The following is a 16,072-nucleotide window of genomic DNA, read 5'->3' as shown; positions in this document are numbered from 1 at the left end:
GGAAGTGATGGTACGGCAACAATCAATGAGTGTATCTGAGATTACACGAAGAGACAGAAGGATGTGAGGAAGCTTACATCCACACAAGATCTGTGCTTAGTTCTCCAAGATGTTTGGAACAACCTACCACCAGAGTTCCTTCAAAAACTGTGCAAGTGCACCTAGAAGAAGGCAAAGGGTGGTCACACCAAATCCTGATTGGATTTAGATGTCTCTTTTGTTCATTCACTGCATTTTTTTTTTGATTGATGAAAATAAATGATTAACACTTCGATTTGTGAAAGAATTCTTTCTTTACAGCATTTTTTCTCACCTGCCTCAAACCTTTGCACAGTACTGTGTAAAGACGCGGCAGTTTGCATATGCATAAGGAAGTCAAGTTATTTATTAAGTTCAACTTTACGAATCGGATGATTTTGTATTTGTGGATCTGGGTGGTTTTGTGGAATTCGTGGCCTCAAAACCCCACGTCGGCACATGATGCGATCTGTAAATATCAGGCGATTGGTGCACAAGCATGCAAAGTTTGGTAAGTGAGCAGGAGAGAGGTTAGATGTAGTCTTAGACAAAGCTTTAAAAAGCTCTTTGAAAGAGAAATTTATCCAATTCATGAAACTGAACTTGTGTGTAAATTGTGCATAAATAACGACTATTTATTCAGGTTTGAAGGTAAAATAGTTTCATGTGTGGTCAGTTGCTTCACATCTGTGTGGACTGAATCACACTGGGTAAATTCCCAGATGATTAAATATGCAACTATTTTGCTGGTAATAACTGAAATGAGTAAAGAAAATCAACAGCCTGTTTATGCAAGATAATCCATAATTTTATTGGGGGGGGGGATTGCCTGGGTCTGATTATTGGGGGGGTCATAACCCCCCAACCCCCCTGGAAATTACGCCCCTGGTGGATCATATCGTTCGCATTTGGAAGCCTTTTGAGGCAAATTTCTCTCCATAAAAATGCTTCAGAATAACAATTCAGTGCACAATATGCTGAATGTAGAACATACATGAGCTGCGTCGAACTCTGAATATGCAATATTTGGAATAGAAATGAAATATTAAATGTAGTGGCCAAGTCCTCTAAGACTTTTAAACTTGGTCGAGGATGAAGACGATTTAAAGCAGGGGTCCCAAATCCCAGTCCGCGAGGGCCGGTGTCCCTGCAGGTTTTAGATCTCACCCTGGGTCAACACACCTGAATCACATCATTGGATCACATCGCTCTGGAGAACTTCAAGACATGTTGAGAAGGTCATTTATCCATTTAAATCAGCTGTGATGGATCAAGGGCACATCTAAAACCTGCAGGGACACCGACCCTCGTGGACTGGGATTGGGGACCCCTGATTTAAAGCTTTACTTATTGTCTTTCGCTGCTGTAATATCCTTTAGTATGGCCTTTACATTTGAATAATGTTTTTCTTACCCATGAGCCTAAAAATCAGATGTAGTTCTTCCTTCACAGTGGCACCAGGAAACATAGGACGACCTGTTGCCATCTCATACAGGATGCAGCCTACGCCCCTGTGAGAAGGAGGCGGAGATAAGGAGGCACAGAGGAGGACGAGCTGTTAGGTATAAAAATTCTGAGTGAGGTCGAGTTCAACACACACACACACACACACACACACACACTTCAAAGACTGTTAATTGTAAGTGCAAACTAGTATGCAGTGAGTGGGCACAGTCCAGCCTTTTGTTCCACACAGGATGGCGTGGTGAAGAGGCATCCTGCAGTCTGATGAGAGTGTATGCGGCTCTATGTGCTCATGAAAGGCTGCTGTGTTGCCAGAGAGCCACATTTATATTTCTGATTTAGCAGAGCTGTGGGGGTGTTCTCACCACAGCAAACTGTGTGCAAAAACACGTAAGGAAAGTGAATGCACACCCCTTTGTATGACTAGTGACTCACCTCACTGCTACCAACCTGTGACATTTTAATAGACAGAACTGAGTCATGGAAATCCTGGATGGCCCTCGAGTATATTTAAGTGTTTCACCAAGTAACAGGATTTTACTGTAACCAGGGTCGGCACCACTTCCTTTCCTGACAAGCTCAGTGGTTTAAAGTACACTTCTAGCTGTGTTTCAAGCATTTAGTTTCCAGCCAAGCAGGTCAGTGGTCACCGTGACTGATGTGGAAAAATGTGCTTACCACATGTCGATGGGTGTGGAATATTCTGTAGAGCCTAGCAGCACGTCGGGAGGTCGATACCAAAGCGTTACCACCTCATTGGAATAGGTCTTAGTGGGGACGGACTTGGCCCTGGCCAGACCTGGACATTACACAAGTCACAGGACCTCAGTAACAGCACAGTGAAATATCATAAGTCCATCATCTACACACTGTGAGCAGGTAAAGAGAGGCGTCCGCTATCCGCTCATTACCCGTGTTTATTTAAAACTTTTGAAATGCAGTCAGAAAGTACTGGTGGATTTAACTACCCATTTCCAGCAGGAAACTGTGAAAACTCAGAGTGAGGGGCACAGTTGCTAGGATACAGGAAGTAAAGGTGCTAAAGTAATTAGGACAGGCGATCTCTGAGTGGCAGTAAAATAGAACTGGAGAGTGATCATGCCCAGAAATGTGCCGTTTCCTTCACAAAAGTTCACTTGTTAATGTGTGCGTGTTGTTGTGTGTTTGTTATTGTTCTCCTTCCTACCAAAATCAGCTAATTTCAATTCGCCCTTATCATTGATGAGCAGGTTCTGAGGCTTTAGATCTCTGTGGAGGATTTTTCTCTTGTGACAATAGGACAGACCACGCAGCAGCTGGAACATGAAGATCTGCAGACAGAAACATGAAAGGAGGGTGTAATTACCAGAACAACAATACAGGACAAATCTGAGGAGAAAAAGAGTTGCAGTAGTTGTGTAATAGTTAAGATTTAAAACAAAAGATAAAAACAAAACAATCTTTAATAAAAATGACACTAAGGGACGCTTCCACAAATCACCCACTGTGAACACAGTTCTCCATGCCGTTCACAAAGCAAGGTCAAAGGTCTGTGAACATGTCCACAGCATCTAGAAACGGCATCCTCTTCTCTCGGTTATGCTAATTTAAACTGGACTGTGGTGAAGTGTCAAACTGTCCTGTAGTCAGACGAATCGAAATTTGAAGTTCATTTTAGAAAACATGGATGCGCATCTGCACTCTGAGAGTGTGGGAATGGATCTGGAAAGGCAGCATTAATCCTGAGAGGTAAGTACAGACCTTATTTACATCTTAAAATGGCACATTCCCTTAATTTAAACATTTGATAGGTTTTCTATGTTCAGTGTATTGCATAACTATCATCTATTATCAGAGTTCTTAAACAATGTAGTTGTCATGCTGGAGGGAATATATCACTCAGCTGGCCTGGGAATGCTTTGGTTTTTCCATGGACACACTAGAGTAGGTGGCTGGGGAGAGGGTGGTCAACTTAGGCTGCTGCCGCGACCAGGGCCCAAATAAGCAGAAAAAAATTGATCAATGGATGTAGTTGTTTAAGGAAACTCGTATAGTAACTCTAAAATAAAATTAAAAAACTGTTTACGTTTACCTAATGTTTTCCAAGCTACAGATTTTGCATAAGTGCATAGACTCCATTAGATGTTGGATGGCTGGAAACTTTCTTCAACTAAATGAGGAGAAGACTGAAGTTCTTGTTTGTGCTCCTAAAAATTTTGTACAACAAAATTATGGAAAACTTGGGTCCACTTGCTACATTTGCAAAACCATCTATCAGGAACCTTGGTGTTACTATTGACTCAGCTCTGACTTTGGATGCCCATGTAAAATCTCTGGTTCGCTCCTGCTTTTATCACTTGAGAAACATTGTTAAGCTGAGTCCCATTGTATCGCGCTCCGAATCAGAAATTGTCATTCATGCATTTGTTTCATCTCGTCTGGACTATTGTAATTCTTAGTTTACTTGTTTATGTAAAGCCTCTTTGGAGCGTCTGCAAGTTGTTCAGAACGCTGCTGCAAAGCTTCTGACCAAGTCCTCCAAGTCCTCCCACGTCACACCCCTGCTGATTCAGCTGCACTGGCTCTCCGTTAAATTCAGGATCTAGTTTAAGGTTTTGACCTTGACTTTCAGGGCTCTGCATGGACAAGCACCAACATATATAAGTGAACTTTTACATCCATACATTCCCAGCAGGTCCCTGAGGTCATGTGACCAGGGCTTGCTTGCTGTCCAACACACGAGGCTGAAAACAAAAGGTGACAAAGCTTTTGGAACTGTGGCCCCCAGATTGTGGAACTCTCTCCCTTTGAGCCTGAGATCTGTGGACTCATCTTTTTAAACTTGCTTTTGGTTGATTTTTATTTTTAGCTTTTAGCTTCTGTGAAGCACTTTGTGATTTTTATCTTAAAAGGTGCTGTATAAATAAAGTTTTACTTACTAAATCTAAACATACATCATACAAGATGGACAAAGCACATTTCTGTCAATCATTTAAATACTCTCCTTCCAAACTTTTTCAAGCTGAAAGGGAAGCTCCCATAAATACATATACAGTAAGGTCAGGTTTCCACTGCACAATTTACACTGGACCTAGTGATGAATATGGAGAGCAACTCTTAGTATCAAAAAACTAAACAGTTTTGTCCTGATACAGGCCGTAGATCTGCCCAAAGGTTTTCACATTAGCAAACAAATAGTTCGTTTTGGCTGCTCTCTTGTTCACGTGGGTCACTGTAGCAGGTGGATCCACAGTGGCAGAATTTTTTGTTGGTTCCCCCTGATTGTAATTGGGTTTAGTGAGGTTCGGTGACCTCCCGACCTTTGTTAAAGAAATGTTGAATGCATTTTTCAGAAAACTTACTTAGTGCAACTCTCTACAATGTGCAGTATGTAGATGATGATTCATGCATATGACTCACCTTGACATTATGCATGCTCATGAGGTTCCCACAGTTGTCCAAGTACTGTTTAAGATCACTGTCCTGAAACACACAGTCAAATTGATCCATTTTGCTTTTTGGTATTTGAGATCAACATCTTCAGAAAACCTAATAAAGATGACGTGATATACTCACAAGATACTCAAACACCAGAGTAAGGCAGCGGTCGGTGTGGATGATGTCATGCAGGGTGACAATGTTAGCGTGCTTCAGGTTCTTTAGCAGAGACACTGGTTGGGCAAGGGAAGGAGACATGAAGTGAGCTGTTTTATTCAACAAAACCTGACAACACTACACCCGAGGTGTGGAACTAAATGTTCTGGCTTCACTTATTTGTCCACCTTTATATACAGTCTGTGGTCTAAAGCTAGCAGCTGTGTGTTGCTTTAAAGTTTGCATAGCCACTGTACAACAAAAAGAGCTCTTTGATCCTTTTCATCAAATTTAACACACATGCATGCACTGATTTTTTTCCATGCTACTTTATACTCCTGCTTCACTGTTTCCACACAAAGATTTTGTGTTTTGAGTTTCTGATATATTATGTTCTTTTAAGTTTCACTCACTGTTACTATTTAATGAGTTCCCTTTTATCTATTTTCTTTGACTTGCATTCCCTTTGGATTATTTGGACATTGTAAATTGTTCAGATTAAATTTGCACTTAATGTCTGTTTTGAGTTTGATTTTGCGTCTTCTGCGTCTTGCATTTGGGTCTGCAAGATCTTTCCACATCTCAGCCTAAGAGACAGAATAAAATAACTAGAACAACTAGACTAGAATAAACCAAACAAAAATAAAAATTTAATGATGATCAAATTCCATAACACTGTAAAATCCCGAGACCGTGACATGACTCACATGAGGAACATTTAAATAACCATTTAAGATAATCCAGCTTCTAAAAAGGATCAAACATGAGCAAATTCTTTAGCAAGTTGTTTAAACTAACATCGACCTGATATATTGAACTGTATCAACAGTTCTGTAGTATTAATTCAAGTTGCTCTGTTACTAATGCTGCAGGTGAATGAAAGGACACGGTGTTATTATTAGACCTACCTGTTAGTAGTAAGTAGTGTAAGTAGTAGTAGCAGCACTGGACTGTAAAGTGTGTGTGTCTGTGTGCACATACCTTCTCTGATAGCAGTGCAAGGTGCCCCCTCATCGTGCTCCAGCCGGATCTCCTTCAGTGCAACCAGGTTCTCAGTGAGTTTGCTCCGCCCTTTAAAGACTGTAGCATATGTCCCCTGCACAGAGAAGAGCTTACTGATATTCTCACGTTGCTGTACTACAACAAAATATACTAACAAAAAGTACATGTTCACATAGAGACTATGGGTGTGGCATCCACACACACATCCACATCACTTATGCACAAATAACCCTTTAATATATTTTCAATCGTTAACTGTATCCTTGGCTCTTATTGGTATTCCATCAAAAGGAAAGAGCTGAAGCGGTTCAAACATCTGCATATGTGTGGAGTCATAACGGGAATACTGGGAAGCGCAGTGGAACCATCCATAGCAGGATGAAACAATGAAGTCTATAGTTTATGAAAATCCATAACAACAATAACAATTTTTCTTTTTAAGGAACAATTTGATGTCACAATAGGTTATAATGTTATAATAATATTATTTTTTAAAAGATTCCCAATGAAACTTTTCCGTTCTTTTACAAACTGAATTAAGATTTCACATATCGTGTGTGAAAGCATCAACTTCACATCTCGAACAGCCTTTGTCACATTCAATAATTAAATATATATATATATATATATATATATATATATATATATATATATATAGTTTTAGGATCTGATTATTAAAGTTTGATGATTTGTCATCTAGAATAACCTTCCACTGCTGATTTTGTGTAAAGCTAACCGTGCTTTTGTGGACCTCCTATCACTATAATTGACAATAAAAGCAGCTCTTCTTGATCTCCTGCCACCCCTGTTATCAGCTGCTGAGCCTTGTGACTCAGATTGATGCAGGCTGCTTCTGCCACTAGACATTCCTCAGCCCTTAAGGCAATAAATGTTCTCACATGAATAGCATGGTATTTAGGTGCTTTCAGCCCATGAGCCCTCTTCATCTTAGGCAAGTCCATGAAATGTAATCCACTTAGCAATGTGTCATGAAGCCATGCCAGAAATCTGGACAGATGGGTACACTAGTTTGGCTTGGTATATAAGCAAAGAAGGCACATACTGCACGTGGTACTCATTTTGATATGACGAGCATGGCTGATCACAGACAACGTTATCCTCCGGAGACGTTTATCTGTGGACTTGTTGTGCACACTCATATCTCACTGGACTATGATGTGGGTGAAAATCTATTTCTTGTAAAGCAGCAGTTATAGTGACTGAGGAGGACAGAACCACTGTGTATGTGACTGCTCTGACACGTGATAATGTGACAGCAGTATGTTGCTGATGTCAGTCTGCTGAGTTGATATTGTGGACTACAAAACTCACATCTGTTATACTTTGCTCTGGGCATTGTTTCTGTGTTTTATGAATGGCTGTGTCAGCGTGGACAAACCTGTAGGAAAAAATCACTTCATTACAAGATTAATTCCCAACCTCTGTAAAGTCTACTGTGCATTCACAGGAAGTGTCATGACACTATGTTAGGTTAACTGAGATTACTTCACTCCAGGCAAAACTGAATAGAGAGTAATCTGTGTTAAAATATTCAAGCTTTGCAAAAACACGTCAGTTCAGATTCTTGTGTTTCTAGAAATGGACGAGAGGCAAATTAACACCATGTGAAATGAGGACACAGAGTGCTTGGAGCGAGGTTTTTACAGTTAACTTAAACTAAAAACTTAGTTAATTAAAATGAAAATAAAAATGAGACTTTTAAAAATATGAAAACCTATTGAAATCATTCTGCGAACTTGGCAAACTAATTAAAATACAACTACAAACTCCACTTCATCATTTTAATACAGCTCAAAATCATGTCAAGAAACTTCCTGATTTACATTTCCTGGTTGACTGAGGCCTTTCCTGCATGGTCACTCTGTAATCCAGTTACTTTACTCATTACTTGAAAAAAGTAAGGAATTACTATTGCAAAAAGGTAATTAAATACAGTTACTTTCCCGTAAGCACGCTGCGTTACTAAACCGTGATTTTGTTTGTGACAATGACATCATTGTACGAGTGTGCGACATCCGTGGTAACAGACATGTGCAGATCAACAATGGATAATATGAAGTGCAGGAGAGAACACGACCATGCAGCATTTAAAGTGTGGAAGTACTCATATCACTGAGTTTTAGTCCGTAAAAAGTGACAAAAGCATTAGCGTTTAAAATTATTTAATTTTACATGCAGGAATATGCAGAAAATAGGTTTCAATGTTAAACAGATTTCTTCAAGTCAAACAGTGTTGCATATAACTGCATTTAATGCATTGAATTTTTGCTTGATGCAATGTGCATAATGTTAAAAGATGAAAACTAAAAAAACAAGTTTTAAAAAGATACTTTTTTTCATTTGATTCAGTTTCATATGATGGATTATGCAGAAAAAAATGGCTGAAAGGTTTGTTGCTTTATTACATATTCAGGTCAGTGTTGCCAACTCCTCAGTAAGGAAAATCGCTATTGGTTGTCCTAAAAGTCGCTAGAAGTCGCTAAATGACATCATCACCTAATTTGCATAATTGTCATGCTAATGTAATTGTAACCTAAGTTGTTGGAGAGAGAAATAACATCGTGGAAGAGACATAAAGTGAGCAAAAAACGTCCTAAATGCATTTAGAATTTATTTAGAACTACAAATTAAATTTCTTTTAGCAATTATTGTTTTTTGTAATGTCACAATTCCAACCCTGCTCCTTTACCCGGGCTTGGACCGGCAAAAGTGACCCGAAATAGGCACTCTGGTGGAGTTACTTTGTGTGTGTGTGTTTATAAGTAGTTTTAAACCTGATCCACAAAACAGCATAAGAGTAAAAGAAGAACTGACTGCGTTACAGCACCCGCTGCTTGTTGAGAGTAAAAGCGATATGCGCTTTCACGTCTTTTTTAGCAACTTTTTTTAGAAAAAAAGTCGCTAGGGGGTCTGAAAACTCGCTAAATATAGCGACAAAGTCGCTAAGTTGGCAACACTGATTCAGGTTGTGTATCGTGCTTTTAAAAAGTAACAAAGTAACAAAGTAAATACTTTTGAAAATAAGTAATCAGTAAAGTAACGGGATTACTTTCTTTGAGAAGTGATCAGTAATTAGGAACTAATTACTATTTTCAAGTAACTTGACCAACACTGCTCTGTACCCGTGAGTACTCTGACCCATACTCAGACACATGCATATTAGGTTAACTGGTGATTCCACACTGGTCCTGGATGTGAGGTAGATAAAGTGGAGAGGACAGAAGTGCATGAACGTAGCATAACCTTTCTGATTGGTCAGTAAGGCTAGAGAAGCACTATACAAATTCCAGTCTGCTCCATTTCCAAAGTACTTGACACAACAACTACGTAACACAACGGCAAAGTGTTTAAAGTTCACCGGTGGGTTTAACAAATCGTGCAGAGTTCAACACATGTATTAACATCACATTGTAGCCTGTAAGATAAGAAACAGAGCAGCAGCTTACATGATAACCTTGTGTTGATGGTTTGTTTTTGTAGTGTGTCACATTGAAATATTGGACGGCATTATCTCCTTTCCTTTCACAAAGGATGGCCCTCTGATAAAAGAGGGCCATCCTTTGAGGGCCATACAGGAAGCAATGATGCAATTTCAGGTGTTTAGAGGATTCACCCAGCTCTTATTATGGCTGCTATGCAGATGTGTCCACGTCATTTTGCTCGTTTCAAAGCCTTTATAAGCAAAATTGAGTGTTTAACCAATGTGTATGCTCTTAATGAAACATGAAAACTGTTGAAAGATACAACTTACCTCACCCAGTTTTCCAAGCTTAACGTATGTTTCTAGTTTCCCAAATCCTATGTCAGACTAGAAGCAAAAAGAAAAGGAAAGTTTAATCTTATAGCATCCACTGCTGTAGTACCTTCAGTCTGATTACACCCTGCTTTTATTAGCTAATGCTTTATATTAGAGCAAGAGAGTTCATTCTGTCATGTGAGCAGGAAGCAAATAACTCTTAATTGAGAAGAAGGTCCAAGAAAACAATTGGCTCATAATTAGACATTATATTATTACAGAAGGAACTCGATAACAACAAAAACTCAGAAGCAAGGCAAGAGGACGGATGTTCTTTCAATCAAGGGCAATTTCTTCAAAAGCCAATAAAGTCGCTAAAATGAGAAAGTTCTATTAAAAAGTCAGACAAACATGGCGAAAACAGACACATCACTAACCAGTGAGGCGCGTCGAGACATGCGACTGAGAGGTTTGCAGAGTGGTGAGTTTTCATTCTCCATCTGCAACTTCTTCAGAAACTCTGGAGGCAGGTGGATGTCCATTGGTAGGGACATGCGCTTACTAACGTCCTGCAAGAATAAAAGTGATTCATAAAAACTCTACGTTCTCATTTCCAAGTGCTTCGAGGGACTGATCCTGGCACAAAAACCGTTTATGCAACAACACCATCAAACAATTTGCGGTTGACACAACAGTCATTGGTTTAATCGGCAGCAATGAGGAGACTGCATACAGGGAACTGCTAAACCTGTCAGCTTGGTGCTCCACCAGCAGTATCATCCTTAACACACGGGTCCATCGAACAAGAGAACTGACCTGACCTCAATAAGTAGGCTGGATATTTCTTGGAGTGAATATCCTTTAGGCCTTCTCAGGTCTCCACACACCTCAGCTGTCATCTGTAATCCACAATGATGGCTTTACTGCTCCTGAAGGCTGCGGAGAATCTGTACTTTTTGAGCCATTGTCATTAATACTGTTAATTCTTTTACCATTTATAACTATTTGTGCTGCCCCTTTAAGGCAGGCATGATAATTTGGGTGTGTGTTTTTTGTACCAGCAGACTTGCTGTAGTATAGAGCTGGGCGATATATCGAGTTTTTAAAAAATATCGATATATTTTTATACGAGATATAAGATGTGACAATATCCTTTATATCGATATAGTCTATGTTACTTGTGGAGCCGCAAGTTTGCCTCTCTTTCGTCCACTTTTATCTTTACGCAACATTACTCGGCCTCGCCCCTCCTTCACTGAACACAACTCCCCCTCCTCCCCCATCGCTTCACCTGCAGGAAGCGACAAGATGGACACGGCAAATCTCCGTTAACGAGTTACTGCGCATTGCCCCGTGCGTGGGGCTGGACGCCGTCAACGTGTTAGCTAGCTATCCACGCTAATGAGCTAACCACGCTAACGCCATGCAGCCCACAGGCGCTGCACAGCCTAAAATCCTTTCATTTTCTCAAAAGTTGACAGCGCGCCTTATGTATGAATTCTGGTTGTGCTTGATGGCCGCGAACAGCGCTCAGCAATCTGTCAAAAAATGTTTTAGTACGACTTTGGTAAGCTACGGTGCTGCACCGGTTGATGGATTGTCAGAGCATTACGGCTACCGAGGAGCCTCGCGGAGTGATACGTACTGTGCTTCAACGTAATATTACCCTACTGTGTATAAGGACCATAAATGGCACCTGTTAAGAGACGTGGTTACGAAGAGGATTTCAAACTCAATGCTGTGAGTCACACAGTAGAAGTTGGGAACAGAGCAGCTGTGAAATCTGTCTTTGTTACTATGCTCTGCGTCTTTTAGTTTACATTTTGACTGCACAATTGTGAGCTTTTTGTTATGCACAAAAACAACATTGTTTTCTTTTATTTATGGAGCGTGATTATTTAATAAATGCTCATAATTTATTTTTGAGTAAATTTTATGTACATCTATGCTCTATGTTAATAAAAGTGCCTGTGTGACATCTGGGACACAGTTTTGACTAAGAACTCTCTTTTTGTTCTTACTTTATGGCTTAAAAAAAAAAATTAAAAAAAATCGAGTTATATATCTTATATCGCCGTCCAGGTAAATAATATCAAGATATGAATTTTGGGTCATATCGCCCAGCCCTACTGTAGTACCTCACCAGTGAAAAACAGTTCTTTAGACAAACTGTTGTCTGTTCCAAATTTTTGTTCACTTTTTCTTGCTGAGCCTGAGAGAGCACATGCCTGTAAGTAGTTGCTATTTGTTTTGTAAGCTTTCCCGCGATAGTTTTGTGTAGCAGTTTAGAGGTTTGTGTGGAAAACTTTCTTTTGTGAGGAAAAACGGCCGCGATGCTAACACGTTAGCCCGTCTATGGGATGTCCCATGTAATGTTAGCATTAAGCTAATCGCTAAATGCGTGGGCCTAATAACCAGTGAAAGGGTTTGGATAAGTTTGTGTTTATGTGTTATCTACATTGTAGTGCATGACTTAATGTTTGATGTTGTAAAGAAAATGCAATTACAGCAGAAATGTAATATTTTATTTTTGTTTCTGTACCAGTTTTACAGTGCTTCAACAGTAAACATCTAAAACGTATCCGCTGACTCCTGGATGTTTATTGTGGACCTGTTAGCTATCTGCCAAGCTAGAAACCAGCTTCACACCCTAGTGAGGGCAAAACAGTATTATTATTTTTAAATTACGTCATTGCTTAACACTTTTTATTGTCCGTTTATTTTCACTCAGTCCAATTCACTTGTTAGTCATGTCTGCCTTCAAAATACAAAGTCCACACAATGCTGCACAACCGACATAACACAACCTTATTAAATCATGCCAAAGTCAGACTGGGTAAAAATAGTGGTTGGAAGCTGCGGCACTAACACAATTATTTTGACCGTGTGCAAAGAACATGCAGTCTTGTTGCCTTTCAAATGGCTGCTTCAAAGATGGGACCAGATCTGCGATGACTCTCCAGTCAGTTGTCATCTTCCGAGTGTCTTTAGAGCATGGCTATTCAACTAAGAAGTTAGTTGGGCCAGATTTTCAAACCGAGGAATTTATCTGGGCCAGATATTTTTTTGCAGCCAGTAAGCAGCAGATCATGATCAATTTCAAACCCACACAACTGTATTGAAAAACAAGTAATTTTTTTATTCCTTTTCCCCCTGTAAATCTGGTGACCTCTCACAAATGCACACCAAAAGGTCCATTTAAAAAAGGGGAACTATAACTAAACTATTTTTTTGCACATTTGAAATAATAATAATAATAATAAAAACATTTTGATAATTCCCTTTCAAATTAAAATAAATATTTCACTGACCACTCACTTTTCCTGCCATGGATGGAGCCCCATCCGTCACAAGTATACAGACACGCTTCATATCCAGACCATTTTCCTCAAAAAGAGCTGAAATCTTCTCAAACATTATTTCACCAGCTGTGTGTCCCTCTAACGGTAGCAAGCCGAGCAATTTTCCATCCAAAAAAACTGACATATATGCACAACTGTGCATTATCAGTTCTGTCTGTGAACCCATCTCCTGCAATAGATATTACATCAGTTTTCCTCAGGTCATCTAACAGCATTTCAAACTCGTCTGACGCCAGAACTTCAACTCTACGAACTGTCTGACAGGGGTACGTTTTTAATAGCAGATGTCACACTTACTTTAATTTTTTCGTCACTTATCACCGCATCCACCACGGCCAGCATGCAGTATTTCACTGTTTCAGAATCTGTGAAAGGCCTTTTCTTCTTCGCCAAGAAGCAAATACTAAGGAAAGATGCTGCAACTCTCTCTTGGACTGTACAGGACCCTCACCATGGTAGTACAACTCCGGTTGTAAGATTATTAAACTCGCAGTTAAACTGTACTTTTGCAGCCCTCTCCTGAGATTGCTCTGGAAAGTTTGTGTAGAAAGTCTGGTGTTTGTCATTGTGGTGCCTTCGTAAGGCCGCATTTGGCCCGCGGGCCACCATTTGAATAGGCTTGCTTTAGAGCATCAGGACTGTGATGAAGCAGCAATAAGACAATCAGTCTGCTATCATTCTGTGACAATCAAATCAAACTGGCAATGTGTTTGTGATAATACAGGGATTGAGTCTGGTTACTTGGCATGTAGTTGTCTACATTCATAGAAATTCATATTAAACAGAAATTAATTACTTGCAGCCAAAACCTCATAGATCTAGTAAAAGCTGGAAATTTCCCCACAAATAGTAATATAGTTACTACAGGATGATTTCAATTCAATTCAAGTCAGTGTTGTATAAAGCACCAATTCACAACAGTCATCTTAAAGCACTTTACTGTAAGGTAACCTAAACATTAGAAAGAAACCCCAACAATCAAACAACCCCCCGTATGAGCAGGACTAGTGCGAAGGGAAAGTTCCCTTTAACAGGAAGAAACCTCCAGCAGGCTCAGGGAGGAGCTTAAGTGAGACGTTGGGGAGCGGGGGGTTAAAATACATATCAGATTTAATGTCCTACATACACGTTTAAATAAGGCAGTGTGCATTTATTATAGGTTAAATTCCATTTTGCACTTTTGCATGTTAAAATGAAAGAAATGACACTTGAAAACATAAAGTGAAGTAACTGCGCTGCTATTAAACAGTCATTAATGACCGCCCTCGAGCAATTTACTCAGTCGGTTTTAGTAACTGCAACATGACGTGTAATTAAAGAGTGTGTGGTCAAAAAGTGTTACTTGATAAGACAGCACCCACACAGGGGCTATTTACTGCAACTCTGCTCAGACTGAGCAGAGGAGTGCTGAATCCATGAAACGATCTCTTATTAAAGCACATTAATTAGTTACAGTATTTAAAGCCTTTTATTAGAAAGAGCTGCACACAAAAGCTGTCCAAGTCTGTGTAAGCTCGCAGGCTGCAACCTATTTCTGTCTTCTCACTGAGCACTCGTTTCTCTCTTGGCTTCGCGCGACTGTTTGTGCTGTATGGCGTGAATGACTTTTGCTCCACGGGGACTTTTTCTGCAAAGGTGAAACTGTGAACTCTCACATTTTCAATAAAAATGTCTGATGCAGCGCGCAGGGTTAAAAGCTTCTGACTCATCTCACTGAGCCCACGGAGGTGGAAATGGAGAAACAACCCTGGGGAGGAGGACATCTCCTCGTGTAACTGCTGATATCTGCGCATGGCTGATGTTTCATGTTTTTAATATGCACTCCAACCGAGACAGTTTCCTTTCAGTCAGTTGGCAAAACACAAATTAGTGTGAAAGCAGCGTGTGAGATGGAAGGCATTACAGGAATCCAAACCCTACCATCTATTATATTACAGTTTTTCTGTAGTGCTGTGACACGACATGTTTTAACGCCTCCCCTCTGAAGATGCTTTTCATAAAAGAACTTATACACGCAGCAATGTATTGCTTGGGGGCGACTGTGGCTCAGGGGGTTGGGACGCGCATCTGTAACTAGAAGGTTGCCAGTTCAATCCCCCGGGCTCTCTGTCCTGGTCGTTGTGTCCTTGGGCAAGACACTTTGCCCTACTGGTGATGGCTAGAGGGGCCGATGGCGCGATATGGCAGCCTCGCCTCTGTCAGTCTGCCCCAGGGCAGCTGTGGCTACAACCGTAGCCTCCACCAGTGTGTGAATGTGAGAGTGGCATTGTAAAGCGCTTTGGGTGCCTTGAAAAGCGCTATATAAATCCAATCCATTATCATTATTATTATTATTTTACATCAAAATCAAATCTTTGCATGAATAATTCACTGCCATCAAAATGTCGTGTTACTTTGAGATTCTTTAACCTCCTAAGACCCGAACTCTTCCACGGCATGCATTTTTAATTTCTCTTTGATATTTGGGCTGATTGGGGTCCGATGAATGTAAAAACAAAGAATTACCAGATTTTTTTCAACCTTATTTTTGTTTTTAAGAAAAATAAGAGCCACATATGAGGACATTCGTTTACAATTTTGATAGAACAGTAGCAGTATAATGTCCTCGTAAGTGGATATCAGGCCCTTGTAGAGCAAAATTGAGTATTTTAGTCTAAATAACCCAAAATGTGATGTCCACATATGTGGGCGCCAGGTCCTAGGAGGTTAAACCAGGTATTTCAGTGACACTGAATACTCTACGACACTTAGATATCCTCAAAAATACTCTTTTTTTTTTTTTTTGCCTGTCCCATTTGGTTCTTTAGCCGTCAGAATTGTTGTCTGAAGACCAACAAGGATACCCAATGGATTTATTTTGCCAAATGGATCATCATGGCATTGCCGTATTGGTCCA

The 16,072-nt window shown here is 40.0% G+C and overlaps 1 protein-coding gene and 1 long non-coding RNA gene across 10 annotated transcripts in view; both read right to left on the bottom strand.

Moving 5' to 3' along the window:
• Window positions 1-16,072, bottom strand: part of LOC146519166 (uncharacterized) — a 246,573-nt gene that overhangs the window by 72,126 nt on the left and 158,375 nt on the right. The gene's annotated exons all lie outside the window — the stretch shown is intronic.
• cdk18 (cyclin dependent kinase 18) overlaps window positions 1-16,072 on the bottom strand; it is a 637,630-nt gene that overhangs the window by 573,513 nt on the left and 48,045 nt on the right. For all 9 annotated transcript variants that reach the window (XR_014874238.1, XM_085160686.1, XM_085160688.1 and 6 more), the window contains 8 exons: window positions 10,252-10,383; window positions 9,830-9,886; window positions 6,037-6,151; window positions 5,038-5,132; window positions 4,882-4,944; window positions 2,669-2,792; window positions 2,161-2,281; window positions 1,432-1,529 (listed from right to left, as the gene is read on the bottom strand). Coding sequence is in view for 8 of the 9 variants with exons in the window: in XM_085160686.1 (XP_085016812.1) it covers window positions 1,432-1,529; window positions 2,161-2,281; window positions 2,669-2,792; window positions 4,882-4,944; window positions 5,038-5,132; window positions 6,037-6,151; window positions 9,830-9,886; window positions 10,252-10,383 (805 nt within the window). In the remaining variant the exon portion in view is untranslated. The remainder of the gene's footprint in view (window positions 1-1,431; window positions 1,530-2,160; window positions 2,282-2,668; window positions 2,793-4,881; window positions 4,945-5,037; window positions 5,133-6,036; window positions 6,152-9,829; window positions 9,887-10,251; window positions 10,384-16,072) is intronic.

This window comes from Neolamprologus multifasciatus, chromosome 5 (genome assembly GCF_963576455.1).
Source record: "Neolamprologus multifasciatus chromosome 5, fNeoMul1.2, whole genome shotgun sequence".
NCBI lineage: Eukaryota > Metazoa > Chordata > Actinopteri > Cichliformes > Cichlidae > Neolamprologus > Neolamprologus multifasciatus.
This window is presented reverse-complemented; position numbering and strand designations above follow the sequence as displayed.